At 39.8% G+C, this 24,450-nt stretch overlaps 1 protein-coding gene and 1 pseudogene across 5 annotated transcripts in view; both read right to left on the bottom strand.

Moving 5' to 3' along the window:
- Window positions 1-4,281: 4,281 nt before the first annotated feature.
- The window catches only part of SANBR (SANT and BTB domain regulator of CSR), a 76,413-nt gene continuing 56,244 nt past the window's right edge, over window positions 4,282-24,450 (bottom strand). For 4 of the 5 annotated variants that reach the window (XM_071076765.1, XM_071076767.1, XM_071076768.1 and 1 more), the window contains one exon: window positions 11,931-24,130. In XM_071076765.1, coding sequence (XP_070932866.1) covers window positions 24,094-24,130 — 37 coding nt within the window. In that variant the 3' untranslated portion in view covers window positions 11,931-24,093. Of the gene's footprint in view, window positions 5,442-7,609; window positions 7,746-11,930; window positions 24,131-24,450 lie in introns of those variants that run through there. The other variant, XR_011611768.1, reaches the window with a different exon arrangement.
- LOC105465430 (chromobox protein homolog 3 pseudogene) lies at window positions 11,931-14,733 on the bottom strand (annotated as a pseudogene).

Below are 24,450 nucleotides of genomic sequence, written 5' to 3'. Positions count from 1 at the left end.
GATTTGAGATGCCGCTTTTGCTATATATTAAACTTCTTTATTTTCTTGAGCCTATTTCTAGACTTTCTATTATGTTACAGTAATTTGCCAACACACTCAGTTTTTACTGCAGAGGCTTTATAGTATACTCTTGTATCTTGTAGGACTAGTCTGTCTCTCTGAACTAAACTGAATTTTCTTTTACAAGATTTTCCTAGCTCTTCTTTCATATTTATTTTTTTCCTATGAACTTTATAATCAACTGACCTAGTTCCAGAATAAAAGGTATTTGTAGGCCGGCACGGTGGCTCACGCCTGTAATCCCAGCACTTTGGGAGGCCGAGGCGGGTGGATCACGAGGTCTGGAGATCGAGACCATCCTGGCTAACACGGTGAAACCCCGTCTCTACTAAAAATACAAAAAATTAGCCGGGCGTGGTGGTGGGCGCCTGTAGTCCCAGCTACTCTAGAGGCTGAAGCAGGAGAATGGCAGGAACCCGGGAGGCGGAGCTTGCAGGAGCCGAGATCGCGCCACTGCACTCCAGCCTGGGCTACAGAGGGAGAGTTCATCGCAAAAAAAAAAAAAAAAAAAAAAAAAAAAAAAAATTGCCCTCCAGGCTGGGCACGGTGGCTCACGCCTGTAATCCCAGCACTTTGGGAGGCTGAGGCGAGCGAATTGGTGAAACCCCGTCTCTACCAAAAATACAAAAAATTAGCCGGGCGTGGTGTCGGGTGCCGGTAGTCCCAGCTACTCGGGAGGCTGAGGCAGGAGAATGGCGTGAACCCGGGAGGCGAGCTTGCAGTGAGCCGACATCGCGCCACGGCACTCCAGCCTGGGCGACAGAGCGAGACTCCGTCTCAAAAACAAACAAACAAAAAGAACAAACAAACAAAAAAACTGCCCTCTGGACTAAATTTAAGGAAGTGCCATGAGCTAGTAATGAGAAAAATATGTTTGTTTTTTTTTTTTTAAATGGAGCCTCGTGCAGTGGCGCGATCTTGGCTCACTGCAAGCTCCGCCTCCCGGGTTCCTGCCATTCTCCTGCCTCAGCCTCTGGAGTAGCTGGGACTACAGGGACGCGCCACCACGCCTGGCTAATTTTCCGTATTTTTAGTAGAGACGGGGTTTCACCGTGTTAGCCAGGATGGTCTCGATCTCCTCACCTCATGATCCGCCCGCCTTCCAAGTCCTGGGATTGCAGCCACCGCGCCCGGCCTTGTTTTTTTTTTTGAGACGGAGTTTCGCCATTGTTGCCCAGGCTGGAGTGCAATGGCATGATCTTGGCTCACTGCAACCTATGCCTCCCGGTTCAAATGATTCTCTTGCCTCAGTCTCCAGAGTAGCTAGGATTATAGGCACCCACCACCACACCCAGCTAATTTTTGTATTTTTAGTAGAGATGGGGTTTCACCATGTTATCCGAGCTGGTCTTGAACTCCTGACCTCAGGTGATCCACCCACCTCAGCCTCCCAAAGTGCTGAGGTTACAGGTGTGAGCCACCACGCCTGGCCTTAATGGGAATTTTTTTAAAAGTTGGTTTTTTGAAAAACCTTAAAATATATCAGCCTTGGACAAGATTGATTAATGAAAAGAAAAAACAATAGGGAATACTAATTAGAAATTAAAAGCCTCCTTGGTTGGGTGCAGTGACTCATGCCTGTAATCCCAGCACTTTGGGAGGCCGAGGTGGGTGGATTTCTGGAGCTCAGGAATTCGAGACCAGCCTCGGCAACATGGCAAAACCCCATCTCTACAAAAAATGCAAAAATTAGCAGGGTGTGGTAGCACATGCCTGTGGACCCAGCTACTGGGGAGGCTGAGGTGGTAGGACTGCTTTTGAGACTAAGAGGCAGAGGTTGTAGTAAGCCTAGATCACCCCACTGTACTTCAGCCTGGGTAACATAGTGAGACCCTCTGTCTCAAAAAATAAAGAAAATAAAGAAAAGGTTCCTTAATGGAGAAATAGTAGATAGGTGTGGCCACGTGAGTGAATTCAGGCAACTGAATGTGAGCAAAAATGATATATGCCACTACCAGCCTGTCCCACAAAAGTGCCTCACAAGCAATACCCTGCTCTGTCTCTCTCTGTCCTCTGACATGAGACAGAACACCACCACACCATGGAAACCATGTTTTTTTTTTTTTTTTTTTTTTTTTTTTTTTTGAGACGGAGTCTCACGCTGTTGCCCAGGCTGGAGTGCAGTGGCGCGATCTCGGCTCACTGCAAGCTCCGCCTCCCGGGTTCCCGCCATTCTCCTGCCTCAGCCTCCTGAGTAGCTGGGACTACAGGCGCCCGCCACCGCGCCCGGCTAATTTTTTGTATTTTTAGTAGAGACGGGGTTTCACTGTGGTCTCGATCTCCTGACCTTGTGATCCGCCCGCCTCGGCCTCCCAAAGTGCTGGGATTACAGGCTTGAGCCACCGCGCCCGGCCTGGAAACCATGTTTTAAAGAGACTGGAACCAGAACATGAGAAGAGCCTTGAATTACCAATCGAGAAAGCTGCCTGCCAATCAGGAACACATATTTGCATTTTATTCAAATGCGAAATAAACTTCTATTGTGTTGGAACCATTTTTTGCAGTTAGCATTACCTTAAACCAGAATTTAGTATGTAATAAATGCAGTATTTCAAACTAGTGGAAGAAAAAATTGTATTCAATAAGCGTGTTTATGGACACTGGAAATTACACAGCCATCAGAAAGAAAAAAAAAGTTGGATGCCTATATCACACATTATACCATGTGAAAACTTTCAAGTGGATCAGATATTTACATGGGAAAATAACACCATGCAAGTTTTAGAAGAAAATACGAATTTCTTTATAGGCTTTAAGTGTGAAAGGTCTTTCTAAATGTGACTCAGATGTAAAGTCGTGAAAGATTAGATTGGTAAATTTGAGTAGCTAAAAAATTTTAAAAACCTTTCAGAATGGCCAAAAGACATAATTCACCAAGGAACAAAATGCAAATGAAAAACAGGAAATTGGCCGGGCGCTGTGGCTCACGCCTGTAATCCCAGCACTTTGGGAGGCCGAGACGGGCAGATCACAAGGTCAGGAGATCTGGACTACCCTGGCTAGCATGGTGAAACCCCGTCTCTACTAAAAATGCAAAAAAAATTAGCCGGGCGTGGTAGCGGGCGCCTGTAGTCCCAGCGACTTGGGAAGCTGAGGCAGGAGAATGGCGTGAACCCAGGAGGTGGAGCTTGCAGTGAGCCGAGATCGCGCCACTGTACTCCAGCCTGGGTGACAGAGCAAGACTCTGTCTCAAAAAAAAAAAAAAAAAAAAAAAGAAAAACAGGAAATTATTTGTTATTCGTATCAGGCAAAAAGCTAGTACCCCTACTAAATAAAGAACCCTTAGAAATTGATGAGAAAACACTAAAAATCCAACATAAAAATGGGCAAAAGGGGTAGCAATGGTGGTTCACACCTGTAATCCCAATACTTTGAGTGACTGAGGTGAGCTGATCACTTGAGCCCATGCATTTGAGACCAGCCTGGACAACATTGCAAAACCTTGTCTCTACAAAAAAAATTATATATATACACAAAAATCAGCTGAATGTGGTGGTGTGCATCTGTAGTCCCAGCTATTTGGGAGGCTGAGGTGGGAGGATCACCTGAGCCACGGAAGATCAAGGCTGCAGTGAGCCATGATCACATTACTGTACTCCAGCCTGGGTGACAGAGTAAGACTCTGTCAAAAACGAAAGAAAAAGAAAAGGAAAGGGAAAGGAAAAAGGAAAGGAAAGGGAAAGGAAGGAAAAGGAAAGGGAAAGAGAGAGGAAAGAAGAAAAGGAAGGAAGGGAAAGAAAGAAAGAAAAAGGAAGGAAGGAAGGAAGGAAGGAAGGAAGGAAGGAAGGAAGGAAGGAAGGAAGGAAGGAAGGAAAAGAAAAGAAAAGAGAAAGAAAAGAAAGAAAAAAGAAAGGAAGGAAGGAAGGAGGGAAGAAAGGAAAAAGAAAAGAAAAGAAAAGGGCTCCATGCAGCATTTACCTAGCTTACCTTTCCACCTTTTGCCCTGTGAGGACACACAAGAAGGCCCTCACCAGACCAAATGCCAGTTACTTGAGCTTAGACTTCCCAGCCTCCAGAGCTGTGAGAAATACATTTCTGTTCTTTATAAGTTATCCACTCTGGGGTATTCTGTTATAGCAGCATAAATGGACTAAGACCATGGGCAAAGGATATAAACAGGTAATTTTCAAAAGAGAAAACATAAGTGACCAACAAACTTACGAATGTATGTTCAACCTCATTAATAATCAGGATATATAAATAAAAATAAAGAGACTATTTCATACTCACTGCACTAGAAAAAGTATAGTTTATCAGTACCTGCAGTCATCATTCACAGACATTCAGATCCTAAAGGTAGGAGTGGGAACTCTTTGAAGTTAGATGTGGTCACAAGACTTGTTAAAACAAGTGTTAGCCAATTAATTGTCAGTAGAATTGATATGGTCACTTGTGTGCAGAAATTGGGAAGAGCCAAATTTGAGCCCTTTAGTCAGTTTTTTCCCCCTACTTCATAGAAGCAAGTGTCAGGATGGAAGTTCTGTCAGCCCTGGTCCCTGAGTGACTATGATAACAGAACTTCATGAAGAAGAAATAGACCATTGAATTAAGACACTGAGATTTCTGTGATTGTGTTACTACAGCATAATTTAGTTATTCTGACTGATATAACCCCAACTGTTGCCGAGGAAACAACAACTGGGGCTTTCGTATGCTGCTTGCGAGCCTAAGCTGCTACAACTCTGGAGAAAACTTTTTGCAAATGTTTAGTCAAGTTGACAATGTGCATACGAATGTAGGCACAAGAAAAATGAGCGAAAGTTTTGCTACAACATTAAAGAAAAAACTGAAAATAACCTCAATGTCCGTAGACATGAAATATATTTTAGTAGATTAATAGAATAGATTACTATTGAGTAGCTAAAATAAACTTAAGCTACCTGAATCAAAATATATAATTCTCAAACAAATAGAGTCTAAAAAATTGCATAAGGATATGAATAGTATGAAGTTATTATATAAAGTGTACATAACATATTATGCTGTAGCTACATAAAATATGTAGTAAAAGTATAACAACATGCATAGGCATAATAAGCATCAAATTCAGAGACATGTTCACTTCTGGGAAAAGAAGAGGAGGATGCAGGATCCTCGGTGATAGGGTATTTGTAATGTTTTATGTCTCATTTCAAACCATCAAATGCTATTATGTAAAAATGATGGGTGATGGGTACCTGGATATTTGTTGTATTATCCTTTGTACTTTTCTGTCTACTTGAAATACTGAATAATAATTAAAAAGAAAATATGAGCAAGCAAAAAGAAAAAGAAAAAGCATCTATAAGTCTTCCTCTCCTGCTCCATCTCTGAAATCACCTTAATTAATATATTGATGTAAATCTGTCCAATGTTCTTCCATATCTGTGTCTCTGCCTCACCTGGATAGGACGAAAAAAGTTATTCAGATAACTTATTCAGATAACTACGGTAAAAGTGTACAGTTTAGCAGGCTATGTACTCTACACCTTAATTTACATGTTTAGAAGATGTCGTTTTGCCAAGTTAAAAATATTTACTAAAAGGAGAAACATTTCATTATAATAATAATAATAATTATTATTATTATTCAGACAGGGTCTCGTTCTGTTGCCCAGACTGGAGACTGGCGTACAGTGGCATGATTATCGCTCACTACAGCCTTGACCTCTTGGGCTTAAATGAGCCTCCCACCTCAGCCTCCTGAGTAGCTGGGACTACAGGCATGCACCATCATGCCTCACTAATTTTTTTTTTTTTTTTGTAGAAATGGGGTCTCACTATGTTTCCTAGGCTTGTCTCACATTCTCAAGCGATCTTCCTACCTTGGTCTCCCAAAGTGCTGGGATTACAGGTGTGAGCCTCATTATTATTATTGTTGTTGTTGTTGTTACTATTTTTGAGACAGTCTCATTCTGTTGCACAGGCTGGAGTGCAGTGACGCGATCTTGGCTCACTGCAACCTCTGCCTCCCGAGTTCAAGCAATTCTCTGCCTCAGCCTCCCGAGTAGCTGGGATTACAGGCACCTGCCACCACGCCTGGCTAATTTTTTTGTATTTTTAGTAGGGATGGGGTTTCACCATCTCGGCCAGGCTGGTCTTGAACTCCTGATCTCATGATCCACCCACCTTGGCCTCCCAAAGTGCTGGGATTACAGGTATGAGCCCCCACGCCTGGCCTAGCCTCATTATTCTTTAAGAGGTTGCATCAATTTGCTTGCTATCACCTTTTTTTTTTTTTTGAGACATAGTCTCGCTCTGTCGCCCAGGCTGGAGTGCAGTGGCGCCATCTCAGCTCACTGCAACTTCTGCCTACAGTGATTCTCCCGCTTCAGCCTCCTGAGTAGCTGGGATTACAGGTGCATCCCACCATGCCCAGCTAATTTTTGTATTTTTAGTAGAGACAGGGTTTCACCATGTTAGTCAGGCTGGTCTTGAATCCCTGACTTGTGATCTACCCACCTCGGCCTCCCAAAGTGCTGGGATTACAGGTGTGAGCCACTGTGCCTGGCCGCCATCCACTTATATTGATTTGTTTAGATTCTTTTTTTTTTTTTTTCCCAGACGCAGTCTTGCTCTGTTGCCCAGGCTGGAGTGCAGTGGTGCGATCTTGGTTCACTGCAACCTCTACCTCCCAGGTTCAAGTGATTCTCCTGCCTTAGTCTCCCGAGTAGCTGGGACTACAGGCATGTGCCACCGTGCCCAGTGAATTTTTGTAGTTTAGGTAGAGATGTGGTTTCACCATGTTGGCCAGGCTGGTCTCGAACTCCTGACCTCAGGTGATTACAGGTGTGTGCCACCACATCTAGCTAATTTTTGTATTTTTAGTAGAGACGGAGTTTCACTATGTTGGCCAGGCTGGTCTTGAACTCCTGACCTCAGGTGATCTGCCCACCTCCTCGGCCTCCCAAAGTGCTGGGATTACAGGCGTGAGCCACCACTCCCAGCCAAAAAAATATTTATTTTTGAGTCTCACTCTGTTGCCAGGCTGGAGTGCAGTGGCGCGATTTTGGCTCACTGCAGCCTCCACCTCCTGGGTTGAAGCTATTCTCCTGCCTCAGCCTCCCAAGTAGCTGGGACTACAGGCATGTGCCACCACACCACCAGCTAATTTTTGTATTTTTAGTAGAGATAGGGGTTTCACCATGTTGGCCAGGATGGTCTCAATCCCCTGACCTCCTGATCTGCCCACCTTGGCCTCGCAGTGCTGGGACTACAGGCGTGAGCCACCGCACCCGGCCAACAAAATATTTCTAATAGAGCAGAAGAGCGGGTCACAGAGTCAAGACTAATAACAACAAGACAATGAGAACATTAGACTGCTAGAGTGTGTCAATGTTGTGAGGACAATACCACACAGAAAGAAGAGGTCAGCAGCTTCATGAAGGAGGTGAGATTTGAGCAGGGCCTTGAACAAGGGAACAATTTCAATAGGCAGCAAACAAAAGACAACCTTCTAGGTGGGGGAATAACGTGAGCCAAGCCAAAAATGGGAATAAGCACAATACAGCTATTTCTAAAAGTCCTTCATGTGGTCTACTAGTAATAGCTAACATTTTTGAGCACTTACTATATGTCAGGCAGTATTCCAAGTCCTTTCACGTAATAATTCGTTTAACACAGCAACACTGTCATCAAGAGCGCACTGCTCAAACCACTTTTTCTGTTGCTCTTAGACACAGTGCCATCTCTGGGTCTCAGTTTGTCTGTTTGTAAAAAAGCAGATAATAACACTGCCCTGTGCATGATGGATATACACACATGGGCAAACACAAGAAGAGATTAAACAAAATGATGTAACTGTTAGGATAAATTGGTGAGATTATGGGTTATATTTCTATTACCCAAATGCAATTTAATGCAATATTGGCTTTTTTGAAACAGTTTTCTGGCAATATAATCCACATATCATACAATTCACCCATTTAAATGGTACAATCCAGTGGTTTTAAGTATACTCTCAGAGTTATGCAACCATTACCACAATCAGTTTTGAACATTTTCATCACCTCAAAGAGAAACTCTATAACCTTTAGCTATCATCCCAGGTGCCCATATCATTCTTCTCTCTCTTTCCCTGAGCAACCACTAATCTTGACTGTCTCTATATATTTCCCCATTCTGGACATTTTATAAAAGTGGAATCATATGTGACGTTTTGTGGTTGTCTTCTTTCACATAGCATGTTTTCAAGGTTTATCGATGTTGTAGCACAAACCTACTTCATTCCTTTTTAAAATTTTTATTAATTTTTTTGTAGAGATAGGGTCTCGCTATGTTGCCCAGGCTGGTCTTGAACTCCTGGGCTCAAGCAATCCTCCTTCCTCGGCTTCCCAAAGTGTTGGGATTACAGGCGTGAGCCACCATGCCCAGCCTTTATTTTTTATTGAAAGTGAAATTCACATAAGAAAATTAACAAAAGTGTACAATTTAATGACATTTAGTGCATCCACAATGTTGTGCAACCACCACCTTCATCAAGCTCCAAAACATTTTCATTACCCCAAACAAAAACCACACATCCATTACACACACATCCATTATGCAGTCACATTTTCTTCTCTCCAGTCCCTAACAATTTTTTTTTGAGAGTCTCACTGTGTTGCCCAGACTGGAGCACAGTGCAATAACATGTTCTCAGCCCACTGCAACCTCCACCTCCCAGGTTCAAGCAATTCTCGTGCCTCAGCCTCCCAAGTAGCTGGGATTACAGGAATGCACCATCATGCCCAGCTAATTTTTGTACTTTTTTTTTTTTTTTTTTTTTTTTTTTTTTGAGACGGAGTCTCGCTTTGTTGCCCAGGCTGGAGTGCAGTGGCCGGATCTCAGCTCACTGCAAGCTCCGCCTCCCGGGTTTACGCCATTCTCCTGCCTCAGCCTCCCGAGTAGCTGGGACTACAGGCGCCCACCACCTCGCCCGGCTAGTTTTTTTGTATTTTTAGTAGAGACGGGGTTTCACCATATTAGCCAGGATGGTCTCGATCTCCTGACCTCGTGATCCGCCCGTCTCGGCCTCCCAAAGTGCTGGGATTACAGGCTTGAGCCACCGTGCCCGGCCAATTTTTGTACTTTTAGTAGAGACAGGGTTACACCATGTTGACCAGGCTGGTCTCGAGCTCCCGACCTCAAGTGATCCACCCGCCTTGGCCTCCCAAAGTGCTGGGATTACAGGCGTGAGTCACTGCGCCTGGCCAGTCCCTAACAATTTATAATTTGCTTTCTGTTGCTATGGATTTATCCATTCTGGATATTGTATACAAATAGAGTCATGCAGCGTGTGATCTTTTGTGTCTGGTTTCTTTCGCACAGCAAAACATTTACAAGGTTCGTGCTTTTTGTGACTGATTAATATTCCATTGTATAGGTATATGACATTTTCTTTCTCCGTTTATCAGTCAATAGATATTTGGGTTTTTTCCCACATTTTGGCTATTGTGAATAGTGTTGCTATGAGCATTTGCGTACAAGTATTGGTTTGAGTACCTGTTTTCAATTATTTTGCATATATATCTGGGTCGTATGGTAACTCTATATGTTTAACTTTTTGAAGAACTGACAGGTGGCTTTCCAAAGTGGCTGCATTATTTTACATTCCCATCAGCAGTGTAGAGGGTTCCAGTTTCTCCACATCCTTGGCAACATTTGTTGTTATGTAGCTTTTTGCTTATAGCCATTCTACTGAGTGTTAAAGTGATATCTCACTGTGGTTTTGATTTGCATTTCCCTGATGGCCAATGATGTTGAGCAACTTTTCATGCGCTTATTGACCGTTTGTATATCTTCTTTGGAAAAATGTCTATTCAAGTCTTTCACCATTTTAAAAATTGGGTTATTTTTCTTTTAAATGTTGAGTTGTAGGCATTATTTATATATTCTGGATACACGTTCCCTTATCAGATACATACTTTGTAAACATTTTCTCATATTCTGTAAGCTATCTTTTCACTTTCTTGATGTTCCTTGAAGCACAAAATTTTTTAATTTTGGTGTCCAATTTATTTTTTTGCTTGTTGCTTGTGCTTTTAGTGTCTAAGAATCCATTGCTAAATCCAAGGTCACAAAGATTTACCCCTATGCTTTCTTATAAGAGTTTTACAGTTTTGACTCTTACGTTCAGGTCTTTGATCCATTTTGGGTCAATTTTTACATATGGTGTGATGTAAGGATCCAACTTCATTATTTTGCATTAGCCTGTCTAGCTATCCTAGTGCCATTTGTAGAAAAGACTATTCTTTTTCACCCTTGATGAAAATCGGTTGACCATGGAAATGTGGGTTTATTTCTGGACTCCCAATTCTGTTCCATTGATCTGTATGTCTATCCTTATGCCAGTACTGCACTGTCTTGATTATTGTAGCTTTGTAGTAAGATTGGAAATGGGAAAGTGTAAATCTTCTTTGTTGTTTTCCAAAATTGTTTTGGCTGTTTTGGTCCCTTGAGTTTTCACATAAATTTTAGAATCAGCTTGTTAATTTCTACAAGGAAGAGAGTCTCTTACAAGTCTCTCTGCTAGAGACTGTGGCAAATCTGTAGATTAAGTTGAGGAATATTCCCATCTTAACAACATTAAGTCTTATGATCCATGAACATAGGATGTCTTTCCATTTATTTAGGCCTTTAATTTCTTTCAACAATATTTTATTTGAATATGTTTTCAGAATGTTTTCTATTTGTTAAATTTATCCTTAAGCTCTTAATTTTTTGATGTTATAAGTTGTTTTCTTAATTTCAATTTTAGATTTTTCATTGCTACTGTATAGAAATAAGTTGATTTTGTCATATTGATCCTATATCCTGAAGTGCTGCTGAACTCAATTATCTGTTCTAATTTTTTTTAGTGATTTCATAGAATTTCCTGCATACAGGATCAGGTCATCTCTGAATAGATACAGTTTTACTTCTTTTCCAGTTTAGATGCATTTTATGTCATTTTTTTGGCCCGACTGCTCTGGCTAGATCCTCTAGTACAATATTGAATAGAAATGTTGAGAATGGGATTGTCTTGTTCCTGATCTTAGTGGGAAAGTATCCATTTCTTCACCATTACGTGTAACATTAACTGCGGGTGTTTTGTAGATGTCCTTTGTCAAGTTAAGGAAGTTCCCTTCTATGTTGCTGTTTTTTTTATCATGAAAAAATATTGGGCTTGTCGATTGCTTTTTATGCATCTATTGAGATGATTGTGAAACCTTTTTTTTTTTTTTTTTGAGACAGAGTCTTGCTCTGTCACCCAGACTGGAGTGTAGTGGTGTGATGTTGGCTCACTGCAACCTCCACTTCCCAAGTTCAAGCCAATTCTCCTGCCTCAGCCCCCCGAATAGCAGGGATTACAGGCATATGCCACCATGCCTAATTTTTGTATTTTTAGTAGAGACGGGGTTTCACCATGTTGTCCAGGCTGGTCTAGAACTCCCAAACCTTGTGATCTGCCCGCCTTGGCCTCCCGAAGTGCTGGGATTACAGGTATGAGCCATCGCACCCAGCCAATTGTGAAACTTAAAAAAAAATTATATTGATACAGTGTATTACATTAATTGATTTTCAAATATTAAGTCAACTTTCCATTCTTGGAATAAATTTCCCTTGGAGTATAATTATTTTTGTATGTTGCTGGATTACACTAGCATATGTTGAAGATTTTTGCATCTATATTCATAGGAGATATTAGTCTGTAGTTTTCTTTTTCTTGTGATATCTTTGTCTAGTGATGTCTGGGCTTTTCTTTGTAGGCAGTGTTGGACAATTCAATGTCTTTAGTTGTTATAGAGCTATTCATATTTTCTCTCCTTTTGAGTCAGTTTCAGTAGTTTGTGTCTTTCTAATAATTTGCTCATTTAATCTAAAGGCACACAATTGTTCATAGTACTCCTTTATAAGCCTTTTTGTTTATCTTCTTTTTTTTTTTTTTGAGACAGAGTCTTGCTCTGTCGCCCAGGCTGGAGTGCTGTGGTGCAATCTCGGCTCACTGCAAGCTCTGGTTCCCGGGTTCACACCATTCTCCCGCTCAGCCTCCCAAGAAGCTGGAACTACAGGCGCCCGCCACCACGCCCAGCTAATTTTTTGTATTTTTTAGTAGAGACGGGATTTCACCACGTTAGCCAGGATGGTCTCGATCTCCTGACCTCGTGATCCACCCACCTCGGCCTCCCAAAGGGCTGGGATTACAGGCGTGAGCCACCATGCCCGGCCTTGTTTATCTTCTTTATATCTCTTCTTTCATTTCTGATTTTAGTAATTTGAGTCTCCCTTAGTTTAACTAAAAGGTTTGCCAATTTAAAAAATCTTTTCAAAACCTAGCTTTTGGTTTTGTTTTTCTCTATCGCATTTCTCTTCTCTAGTTCATTTGCTTCCATCTTTATTATTTTCTTTTAGTGTGCTTTTAATTGCTATTATTTTTCCAGTGTCTTAAGGTGGAAGGTTAAGTGCTTGATTTGAAATCTTTCTTCATGGCTGGGCGTGGTGGCTCATGCCTATAATCTTAGCACTTATGGAGGCAAAGGCAGGCAGATCACTTCAGGCCAGGAGTTCAAGACCAGCCTGGGTAACATGGTGAAGCCTCAACTATACTAAAAATACAAAAATTAGCCAAGCATGGTGGCACATGCCTATAATCCCAGCTACTTGGGAGGCTGAGGCATGAGAATTGCTTGTGCCCGGGAGGTGGAGGTTGCAGTGAGCTGAGATCACGCCACTGCACTCCAGCCTAGGCAACAGAATGAGACTCTGTCTCAAAAACAAACAAACAAAAAACAAACCAAAAAACTTTCTTATTTTTTATTGTGTATATTTAAGGTATACATGATATAACATACACATATACAGTAAAATGGTTACTATAGTGGAACAAATGAACATATATATCCATCATCCTTACATAGTTATACATTTTCCTCTCTGTGGGCAGGAACAGCTATAAGCTACTCATTTAGCAAAAATCCCTAGTAAAATACTCTATTACTAACTATAGTCTTCATGTTGTATATTAGATCTTTTTTTTTTGCATAAAGGAATATAAAACTATTTATTAACCACTGGTTCACCAGTATTTACAATCAAGTAAACAATATACAGTTGGATAACACTCTGATTACTACAAAGTTGTTCTTCCTGGCTTTTGTTGAACTAGTAAAGCAAATAACTGAAGATTGAGCCTACATGTAAGGAATCAGTTGGGGTAAAGAAAAAACATGCAGGTCAATAGGTCAGCTTACAAAAGGTTGTTCACACATTTACGGCAGCAGGTCCTCAACTGCCAACATCTCTAACCATCTGATTAGGTTTATATAAGCCAAGTCTTACATATTCCATTCATCATTACCTTTTAGTCAATGTAGCAACAGGGATTTCAACATTTTGTTAAGGAATGGCTCACTAGGGAAATTTTTAAATTTTCATTTAACTTAGTTTTGTTCAGCTAGTTAAAACACACTAGCATTTGTCTAGTGTCCTCATCTGGATGAGAAAACCTGCTGCGATGGCAGTGATAAAATCTTTCCTTTTAGGAAATTTGCAAATAAACCACTGCAATTATAGATACTTTAAAATTATCCAATTTAAATTGTCCTATTTAGAATTACTTATTTCCCTTGAAATGTATGGCTTCAGGAAAATTTTCAATTTAACTTGAAGTGATTATTTCTTATTTTGCTTGGAATAATGGCATCTCAGAAACATGGGTTTACCTGTGATTTTTTGTTTGGGTGAATGCTTAAAAACAAAGAAAAATTTACATATGCATTTTATGGATACACACACACACAAAAAAAGACATGTTAAAAACCTAAAATGGTCCTTAGGCTTATAAGAACACAAGTTTTGATTGAGTAATGACTATGGACATTTCCCCCAACATTTAGAAAAGCTGTTCTTTAATGAAGAGGAAATAATATACCATGGTATCAAATGTTCTTTTCTGATAAAAGAAGCAACTACAGAAAGCTTTTATTTATTTGTTCAAAGTAACCAGTGCTATGGATGCAAAAAACCCCCCAACAACTCTTCCAATGCTACTTTCAGAACAAACATATCAAACTTGATTTTCATTAGGATGCAGTTATTTCATCACACTAGTAAATCAAAATCCAAGACCCAAATTATATATATATATATATATATAAATATATATAAAAAAACAATGTGAACAATTATTGAGCTTCATCTTCTGGACAAGAATGCCAAGTTAGTCTCTCTTCATAAAAAGCAATTACAATTTGAAGACACTTCATATTTGCCTCTTTCGCCAGCACCAAGTCTGCCTCATCTGAATCTTTCCATTTCATAAGAAACATCAATTCTCCACTGCTGTCTGTGGCACCAATTATTCTTTCAGGATCAAGACCTCTGGCAAATCCTCTTGGTTTGTCAGCAGCATCTCTTTTCTTCTTTGATTTGCTGTCATCAGATTCACTATCAGATAAAGATTTTCTTTTTGTACCATCTTTTTCTTTGCCAGCTTTCTGAGAGTTAACAAATGCTTCAATCAACTCTGGACAATCTAAATTTTCTTCAGGTTCCCAAGTATTGTCAGCATCTGTAAATCCCTTCCACTTCAGGAAATACTCCACTTTCCCATTCACTACACATCGATCTAGTACTTTTTCCACCACAAATTCTTCCGGCTCTGCCTCTTCAACTTTTTTACTCTTCCTATTGTTTTTTTCCTATTTTTTGAAATGTAGTTTTATTGCAGGCCATTTTTTATTGCAGACGTGAAGAGCTATTATTCACCACCTCCGAGCTGCTCCAGGTCGTGGGTCTGCAGCGTCTCCGGCCCTGCATGCCTACAGCTCGAGCCTGTATATTAGATCTTTAAACCTGTTTATCCTACATTATTTCTTCCTGTTTATTTAAGCATTTACAGTTACAAATTTCTCTCTAGGCACTGCTTTAGCTACATCCCATATGTTTTGGTATGTTGTCTTTCTTTTCATTTATCTCAAAATATTTCCTAATTTCCCTTGTGATTTCTTCCTTCACCCATTAGTTACTCAGTAGTATGTTAACTTCCACATATCTGTGGATTTCTCAGATTTCCTTGTTCTTTCTCTTTCTTTTTTTGAGACAGGGTCTTGCTCTGTTGCCCACGTTAGAGTGCAGTGGTTTGAACATGGCTCACTGCAGCCTTGATCTCCTAAGTCAAGCAATTCTCCCACCTAAACCTCCCGAGTAGCTGGGACTACAGGCATGTGCCACTGTACCCGGCTAATTAAAAATAAATTTTTGTAGAGATGAGGGTCACATCATGTTGCCCACGCTGGTCCCAAACTGCTGGGCTCAAGTGATTCTCCAGACTTGGCCTCTCAGTGCTGCAATTACTGATGTGTGCCACCACACCAGCCTCTAATTTCTATTGTGGTTATCGTATATTATTTTTAATTCCTTTGTGGTTAGAGAACATACTTTGTATTATTTCTTTCCTTTAAAATGTATTGGGTCTTGTATTATGGCTTAGCACATGGTCTATCCAGGAGAATGTTCCATATGCACTGGAGAAACATGTATATTCTGCTGTTGTTGAGTGGAGTGTCTATAGATGTCTGTTGGTTTCGTTGGTTTATAGTGTTGTTCAAGTCATCTGTTTCCTTGTCAATCTTCTGCCTTATTGGTCTATCCATTATTGAAAGCCCATTCTTGTTGAATTGTGTTTTTTCCCCTTTCAGTTCTGGCAGTTTATACTTTATGAATTTTGGTGCTTTTGGTTCACATATGGTTATAATTGTTGTATCTTCCTGATGGAGTGACCCTTTTATTATAAAATGTCCCTTTTTATTTCTAATAATTTTTTGAAGCCTATTTTGTATAACCACTCCTGCTTATGGTTGCTGTTTGCATGTTATATAATTTTTTATCCTTTTACTTTTAATCCATCTGTGTCCTTGAATTTAAAGTCTGTCTCCCATATACTGCGTTTAGTTGGGATTTTGTTTTCTTATCTAGTCTGATGTTCTCTGCCTTTTGATGGATAACATATTCACATTTAATGCTATTATTTATATAGCTGGATTTACTTTTGCTGGTTTACTTTTTGCTTTCTCCATGCCTCCTATGTTTTCTGTTTCTTTATTCCTCTTTTCCTTTCTTTTGCATTAAGTAAATATTTTCTGATGTAACATTAATTTTTAAATGATTTATTACTATATATTTTTTGAATTGTTTCCTCAGTTGTTGCTCCAGGGCTTACCATACATACATGTTAACATCAGAATCTGCTTCACATTTACAATTCGAAAGAGATATAGAAACATTATTCGTATATAGCTCCATTCCCTGTTTCCTCTTGTGGTATTGTTATACATCTCTATATATGTTACAAACCCCGTAATATATTGCTATAATTATTACTTTACTTTTATACCTTTTTTAAAAGCTGAGGGAAGAAAATGGAGAAAAAAATATACTTACAGCTTTTGTTGCATTGGCCTATAAATATATATTTATAGCTTTTATTGTATCAAATTTATTTCTCATTTCTGGTTCTCTTCATTTGTTCCTGTATTACCACTGGGAGTCATTTCCTTAGTCCAATATAGCTTTGCTCCCATCCACCTCTTTTGTGCTGTTATTGGCAAATACATCACATTTCTTTGGTATAGTCCCAACAATAAAATTATATACATATTCAATTGCTTTTTAAAATTAGTTAAGAAAATAAATATGCATGCCATCTTTACTAATGCTTTTGTGTATTAGTATCTAGAGTCACTTGTTTCAGCCTCAATAACTTTTTTTTTTTTTTTTTTTTTTGAGGTGGAGTTTCACTGTTGTTGCCCAGGCTGGAGTGCAATGCCACGATCTCGGTTCACTGCAACCTCTGCCTCCCAGGTTCAAGTGATTCTCTTGCCTCAGCCTCCCGAGTAGCTGGGATTACAGGTGCCTGCCACCACACCCAGCTAATTTTTGTATTTTTAGTAGAGATGCAGTTTCACCATGTTGGCCAGGCTGGTCTCAAACTCCTGACCTCAGGTGATCCACCTGCCTCGGCTTCCCAAAGTGCTGGGATTATACGTATGAGTCACTGTGCCTGGCCACCTAAATAACTTTCTTTTAGTATTTTTTGTACAGTGGGTCTGATAGCAATGAATTATCTCAATTTTTGTTTATCTAGGAATCTCTTCATTTTGTCTTCATATTTGAAAGACAATTTTTGCTGAATGTAGGATTTTTAGTTGACAGATTTTCTTTGAGCACTTTGAATGTTATCCCACTGCCTTCTCCTTCTCCTTCATTTTAGGACAGGATCTCCCTCTGTCTCCCATGCTGGAGTACAGTGGTGTGATCATAGCTCACTGCAGCCTCCAACTCCTGGGCTCAAGTGATCCTCCCACCTAAGCCTCCCAAGTAGCTGGAATTACAGGTGTGTGCCACTATGTCTGGCTATTTAAAAAATTCATTTGTAAGGCCGGGTGCGGTGGCTCACGCCTGTAATCCCAGCACTTTGGGAGGCCAAGGCGGATGGATCACCTGAGGTCAGGAGTTCGAGACCAGCCTGACCAACATGGCGAAACTCCATCTCTACTAAAAATACAAAATATTAGTTGGGTGTGGTGGCCTGTAATCCCAGTTACTTGGAAGGCTGAGGCAGGAGAATCACTTGAACCTGGGAGGTGGAGGTTGCAGTGAACTGAAATTACACCACTGTACTCCAGCCTGGGTGAAAAGAGCAAAACTCCATCTCAAAAAAAACAAAAACAAAAAGAAACAAACAAACAAAACCCAAACAATTACTTGTAGAGGTCTCCCTGTGTTGGCCAGGCTGGTCTTGAACTCTTAGCTTCAGGCAATCCTCCCTCCTTGGCCTGAGCCACTGTGCCTGGGCTGTTATCCACTGCATTCTGTTCTCCACTGCCTCTGATAAGAAGTCAGCTGTTGATCTTATTGGGGTTCTCTTGTAAGGAAGGATTTTTCTTTTTTTTCCTTTGAGACAGAGTCTCGCTGTGTCACCCAGGCTGGGGTGCAGTGGTGTGATCTTGGCTCACTGCAACCTCCACCTCCTGGGTTCAAGCAATTCTCCTGCCTAAACCTCCCGAGTAGCTGGGACTACAGGCGCATGCCACCATGTCCAGCTAATTTTTTGTAGTTTTAGTAGAGATGGGGTTTCACCATGTTAGCTAGGATGGTTTCAATCTCCTGACCTCGTAATCTGCCCGCCTCGGCCTCCAAAGTGCTGGGATTACAGGTGTGAGCCACTGTGCCCAACCATAAGTAAGGATTTTTCTCTTGCTTCTTCAAGCTTTTCTCTTTGTCCTTGACCATTTTTTACTATAATGTGTGTTTGTGGATATCTCTGCATTTAACCTCTTAGAGTTTGTTGAGCTTCTTGTATGTGTAAAGTTTTCCATCAGATTTGGAAAGTTTTCAGCCCCTATTTATTTAAATATTTTTTTTCTCTTCTTTTCTCTCGCTCCTCTCCTTTTGGAACTTCCATTAGATGTATGTTAGCAAGCTTAATGATGTCTCATATTTCTCTGAGGCTCTGTTCATTTTTCTTCATTCTTTTTTTCCGTTTATAATTTTATTTTTAGACAAAGAAAAAAGTGGGAAAAGGTGGGAAAATATAAGGATGGAAAACAATTACCTAATCACTTTGGTGAGCTTATGAGATGCTCATAATTCCATAGCATCTTCACCATAAAATGCTGCAGTGGTTACTTATTATCCAAGTGTTCATGTTTAATATACTGTTGAGATAAAAGGGTGGCCATCAGGTCAGCTTACTTAACTTTCTATTCTGCTCAGAACTTGAAGCTGCCCAGATTTCAGCAGAATTCACCTGGACTCATGTCTACATCAAACTAATCTAGTATAACTTTCTATAGGTGACAGACTGATGACTCGAGAACCCATGACAAGGTATTTGTGACAAGGCCTCTATCTGCTGCAACTCCAACAGATACAGATTACGATGATGCCAGGCTGAGGACAGTCCAGATCCTGGAGATACCACCCAAAAACATGAACTCCAGAGGAAAGGTTTTTGGTGCCAGCTGCTCCAATCACTGTTCTAGGCACTGGGGACATAGCAGTAGTCAAGAAGACCAGGTCTCTGTTCTGGTGTTCACATTTTATCATGGGATACAGATTGCAAAACCAACAAATAAAGGAAGGAAAGTATCAGAGTAATAATGTCAGGTATGCACAGAAATAAACTATGAGGTGATGAGAGTGACTTGGATGGATATTTTATACTAAGCACACAGGAAATACCTCCTGTGAGGAAGTAACATCTAAACTAAAACCTGAATTATAACAGCCTTCTAGACAGCGGGAATGGCTAATGTCAAGGAATGGAAAGGTGGGAATGACTTACTACATTCCAACGTAGTAATTAAGAGGGAAAATGAAGTCTGAGAGGCAGCCAGGGGCTAGGCCATGTAGGACTAGTGTAGGTTGGGATGGTTTTTTTTTTTTTTTTTTTTTTTTTGAGACAGTGGCACGATCTCAGGTCACGGCAACCTCCACCTCCCGGGTTCAAGTAATTCTCCTGCTGCAGCCTCCTGAGTAGTTGGGATTGCAAGCACCCACCACCATTTCCAGCTAATTTTTCTATTTTTTAGTAGAGATGGGGTTTTGCCATGTTGGTCAGGCTGGTCTCAAACTCCTGACCTCAAGTGATCTGCCCATCTTGGCCTCCCAAAGTGCTGGGATTATAGGCGTGAGCAGCTGCGTCCAGCCCGAAGGTTGGATTTTATTCTAGGTTTGATGGGATGCTATTAGTGTTAAGCAGGGGAGTGATGTGATCTGAGTCACACTGAAAAATCACCAAAGTTGTTTTGTGCACAACAAGTTATACAGAGGTTGAAATGGAAGCTGGGGAATTACTTACGAGGCATTTGTAGCACTTCATGCAAAAGATGTTAATAACTGGGGGTGGTGATAGTGGAGATAGAGAGAAGCAAATGGATGTGCAGTAGGTATGGGACTAGCTGATAAATTGAATGCCAGGTGTGAAGAAAAGAGAAGAGTAAGGAATACTTTCTAGATATTTGCCTTGTGCACTTCGGTAGGCAATAATGCCATTTACTGAACTGGAAAAGAATGGGTTTGAATAAGCAGGGAGTTTAGGGGCAGGAATGGGAAGGGATATCACAAGTTCTGTTTTGATTACGTTAATTAAGTTGGAGATACCTACTGGTACTCCAAGTACAAATGTTAAGCAGACAGTTGAATAAACTAGTCTAGAACTACAGAAAGCGTGCTGCAGTTACCTGCTTTCAGTCTGAAGAAGCTGCCAGTGAGGCAGGAGGCCTCTAAGAGAAAATTTTCAGGCAACCCAAGGGAAAACTATTTCAAGAAGGTGTTGGAATGTATTGATAAGCCCAGGTTCCAACCCCAGTATGTAGTTTACTTTGCCTCGCTGAACATTCTTTTCCACCTGTAAAATGGGATAATGCTCAATTTTTTTGGGGGGGAGGTTGTGAGGTTAAAGAAGATAAAGAATATATCAGGAGCATGATCTTCAGCATATCCAAAGCATTCAACAAATAGCAACTACTAGGACCATCACCTTCAGTTTGCTAAGAATTGGCTGTGTTCATAAACAAATAGTAAGAACCAAACTGGCTATATTTTCTCAAGGAAAGATACATCTTAGAAAGAGAGCTGCTATTAGACTTCGCTATGGCCTTCACTTACTGTCCTTCAGTTGAAGCCTCTTTGAAAACAGCATAGCTCCCTACCACATACTTCCCTACCACGTATCAGGAAACAGTATTCTTTACCTAGCTCTTTCTACGAATGCCACTTACTTTGCCTAAATAAGATAAGACATTTAATACGATTTTCTTTTAAATCTCAAATGATGCCATAGAAACCATGAAAGTATTAGGTGCCTCCCTTCTTGCACTAAATACATACACGCACACACATACACAGTCTTAGCAACTGAAGTTACAGGAAAGGGGATATGAAACTCTCAAAGAATTTAGGGTACCTTCCACATATTAACATAACAATGCAACAATAATAGCAAACCTTTATGGAGGGCTTACTATAGGCCAGAAAGTACTGTGCTAGTTGTTTTAGATCTATTAACTCATTTAATTGCCCCAAAATCTTAAAAGGGTGGAATAATATTATTCTTGTACCATCTTCCCCAACAGATCAGCTTTAAATAAGAGACAGAGAGTTAGCCTATTAGAATTAAACTGGATAGGTATCCCAGTCCTGGGAGGTGTGACATAGTTGCTCAGTGAATAGCTGAAAGTTGGCTGCAGAATTAATTCCAGGAATTAAAGACAAAATCCATTTTTTTGGTTTGTTTTTATATTATAACGTGCCTTTAGTAGACGAGCTTGACAGAGTTTCAGCCTCAGCTTCCAAAGCAATAAGCACATCTCACTGTAGCTGGCTGAGTATTGTGAAGAAGGAAAGTAACAAATAAATGCAATTGTGTACAATCAGCATTGTTATCAGATCATCTTTTCTGAAGTATTTTATCCCTTAAATGTTTGGTAAATCTTTACCAGCATAACCTCATTTAAAATAATCTTTTTTTTTTTTTTTTTTTTTTTTTTAAGACAGGGTCTTGCTCTGCTGCACAGGTTGGAGTGCAGTGGCACAATCATGGCTCACTGAAGCCTTGAACTCCCAGGTTCAAGCATTTCTTCCACCTCAGCCTCCCTAATACCTGGGACCACAGGTGCATGCCACCATGCCAGGTTAATTTTTTTAATTTTTATTTTTGTAGAGACGAGGTCTCACTATGTTACCCAGGCCGATCTTGAACTCCTGGGCTCAAGCAATCCTCCTGCCTTGGCCTCCAAAAGTGCTGGGATTGCAGAAGTGAGTCACTGTGCCTGGCCTAAAATAATCTTAAAACTTAAAAATTTCACCTTGTAGCAGAGATAACTTTCCATGAAAACTTGTGGAATCTAGAGCCACTCTGGACTTTTTTTCTGAGAAGATGGAATAATTCAGATAAATAGACTTTCCAAACAACTTTTGTCATTAACATTTATTTTGATTAAAGAAATGTGAATCCAGGATTAATGTAAGGTGAAATATTGAAGTATCTGGCAAAAGAAATGCTATTAAGAGTTTAAGTAAAATGTTTGTGGTACCTGTGCTATGTATAACAGACAAACATTAACAAAATAAAAAACACATTCATTTTTTTTTTTTAATTGAAATGGAGTCTCACTCTGTCACCCAGGCTAGGAGAGCAGCGGCATGATCTCGGCTCACTGCAACCTCTGCCGCCCGGGTTCAAACAATTCTTGTGCCTCAGCCTCCTGAGTAGCTGGGACTATAGGTGTGTGCCACCACGCCCTGCTAATCTTTTTGTATTTTTAGTAGAGATGGGGTTTCGCCATGTTGGCCAGGCTGGTCTCAAAGTCCTGACCTCAGGTGATCCGCCCGCCTCGGCCTCCCAAAGTGCTGGGATTACTGGCATGAGCCACTGCACCTGGCCAAAAGCATTCTGAAGAGAATCAAATTCTGATAAATTCTGGTTTGTAAAATCAATTCAGTGGTACAGTCCCCTCAGGGGAGAAGCAGTTTGCCTTTTTACCATCAGTTAAAAATTGAAAGAGCATATGTATTTTTTCCTTATCTAGTGACCATTACAGCACTGTTTACATGTACAAACCCAAATCCTTTTAACAGAAAACACAGTAAGCTACAAAAAAACTCTGGTGTTTAACAGAGTACTTACATATATGTACTACAAGACATTTTCTTTAGAAAATAAAAGTCTATTTCCACAGTATCAAACAATCGAAACAAATATAAACTGGAACAGAATTTCCAAGCAGCAGTTCAAAAACCTTGGCAAAGCCAAGATTATCAAATAACATCTAGCTTCATTTATCAACTAAAAGACTCACTAAAAAGAATGATTTCTGTACGTGTAAACTGAGTGTAACACTTCAACATTTCAATGGAAATTGCTCTTTTGTCACACATTAAAGTCTGTTCTCTGAATAATTTGAAGAAATGTCAATTATAAGGCAAATTAAGACTTAAAAAAATAGAAACAGTGCATCTTAAAGTTTTTCAGAGACCTACATATAATTTACAAACACATCATTTATTATATGATTATAGTTTGGAACAAATTTTCCCTGAGCACTCTTTCTGCCTGGTTAGAAAAATTTAAACATGATTTATAAAATAGAATTTTATTTTGATTTTTCTTGAATATATGCAATTTTTCACCCATCTATTGTATTTGGAAAATTTTAGACATCTCGAACTAGCAAGTATAACTATTTTAAGTAGTTATTTGAATGGTTATAGAAATATGGTTGGGTTTTAGAGCCCTGAGAACTGTATAGTGGGTGTCTCATACAACAGAAATGATTTACTATCCTAAAACTATCAATGGTTATTTTACCAAATTCAGAATGCCACTAGTTTCACAGAGGACAGAGGTAATAATCAGTAATTCCAGCTCAGATGATCAATAGAAAAGCATTAAAAACTGAAAGAAAAAAAAAGTTGGATTAACATTGTACTTTCCATGATATAATGCTGAAAAAAATTAACCCTTCTGCCCAACACAGTACTGAAATACCTTACCCTGAAACTTTATCTAATGCAGTCTTGAGACCTGTCACTCCTTAACATTCATGCAGACTTAAAATTAGCATCATTGGGAATTTCATCACACAAACTGCAGTTCTCAATGCTATCTCAAGATTTACAGCTCCAAAGACATACTACAATCAGCACACATGCATGGTAACACTACCAGTTGTGTTCCCCTAACTTTTAAGGTCTTAAAAAAACTTAGCTACCTGACAGTTTAGGCCTCTTCTTTTTCAAATAAATAAAGGAAAACACTGGGCATCTCAACTATGCAGATTTGTAAATAATTGCTCTCTACATAGCCTAGAATCATACTAAAAGAAAATCAGATTTTAAAAGTTTCGTATTTACAATTAGATTTTCATAAAACCTAACTATATGTTTCTTTTAGCATTATGATTTATGTGGATTAAAATAATAATAACATAAAACAGTTGGAAGTCATTGTTCTGAAGATCTTCAAGAAGTGAGCAATTTCAGATGTCCAGGAGTGTGCCTTCTCTCTTTTTACTTATATTTTAAGGTGCTTTATGCAGGACGCCCTTGACCAAAACGACTTTTAGACCTAGATTTTTTAAACAGAAAAGGAGGTCAGAGTTGCTTCTAAAACAATAGGAAGTTGGTGCTCCTTTAGATTATGCTGACTTGGCAACATCAAGGTTTAATAAATCTTCTTGCAGCTCTGTAATCCACTTTCTAAAACTCTTAAAGGGAGATGTATTTTTGGAATTCAGATTTGTTCTTTCTCAGAGATAATATGTTATGTACGTTGTATATAATGGATCTGGAGCAGTGCCCCATAATCAAATGTAAGTGGGATGAATAAAAAATATAAATGGTATCACAGCAGCTCAGTGCAAGTTTGAATTGCTACAAATGTATGAA

This window comes from Macaca nemestrina, chromosome 13 (genome assembly GCF_043159975.1).
Source record: "Macaca nemestrina isolate mMacNem1 chromosome 13, mMacNem.hap1, whole genome shotgun sequence".
Taxonomy (NCBI): Eukaryota; Metazoa; Chordata; class Mammalia; order Primates; family Cercopithecidae; genus Macaca; species Macaca nemestrina.
This window is presented reverse-complemented; position numbering and strand designations above follow the sequence as displayed.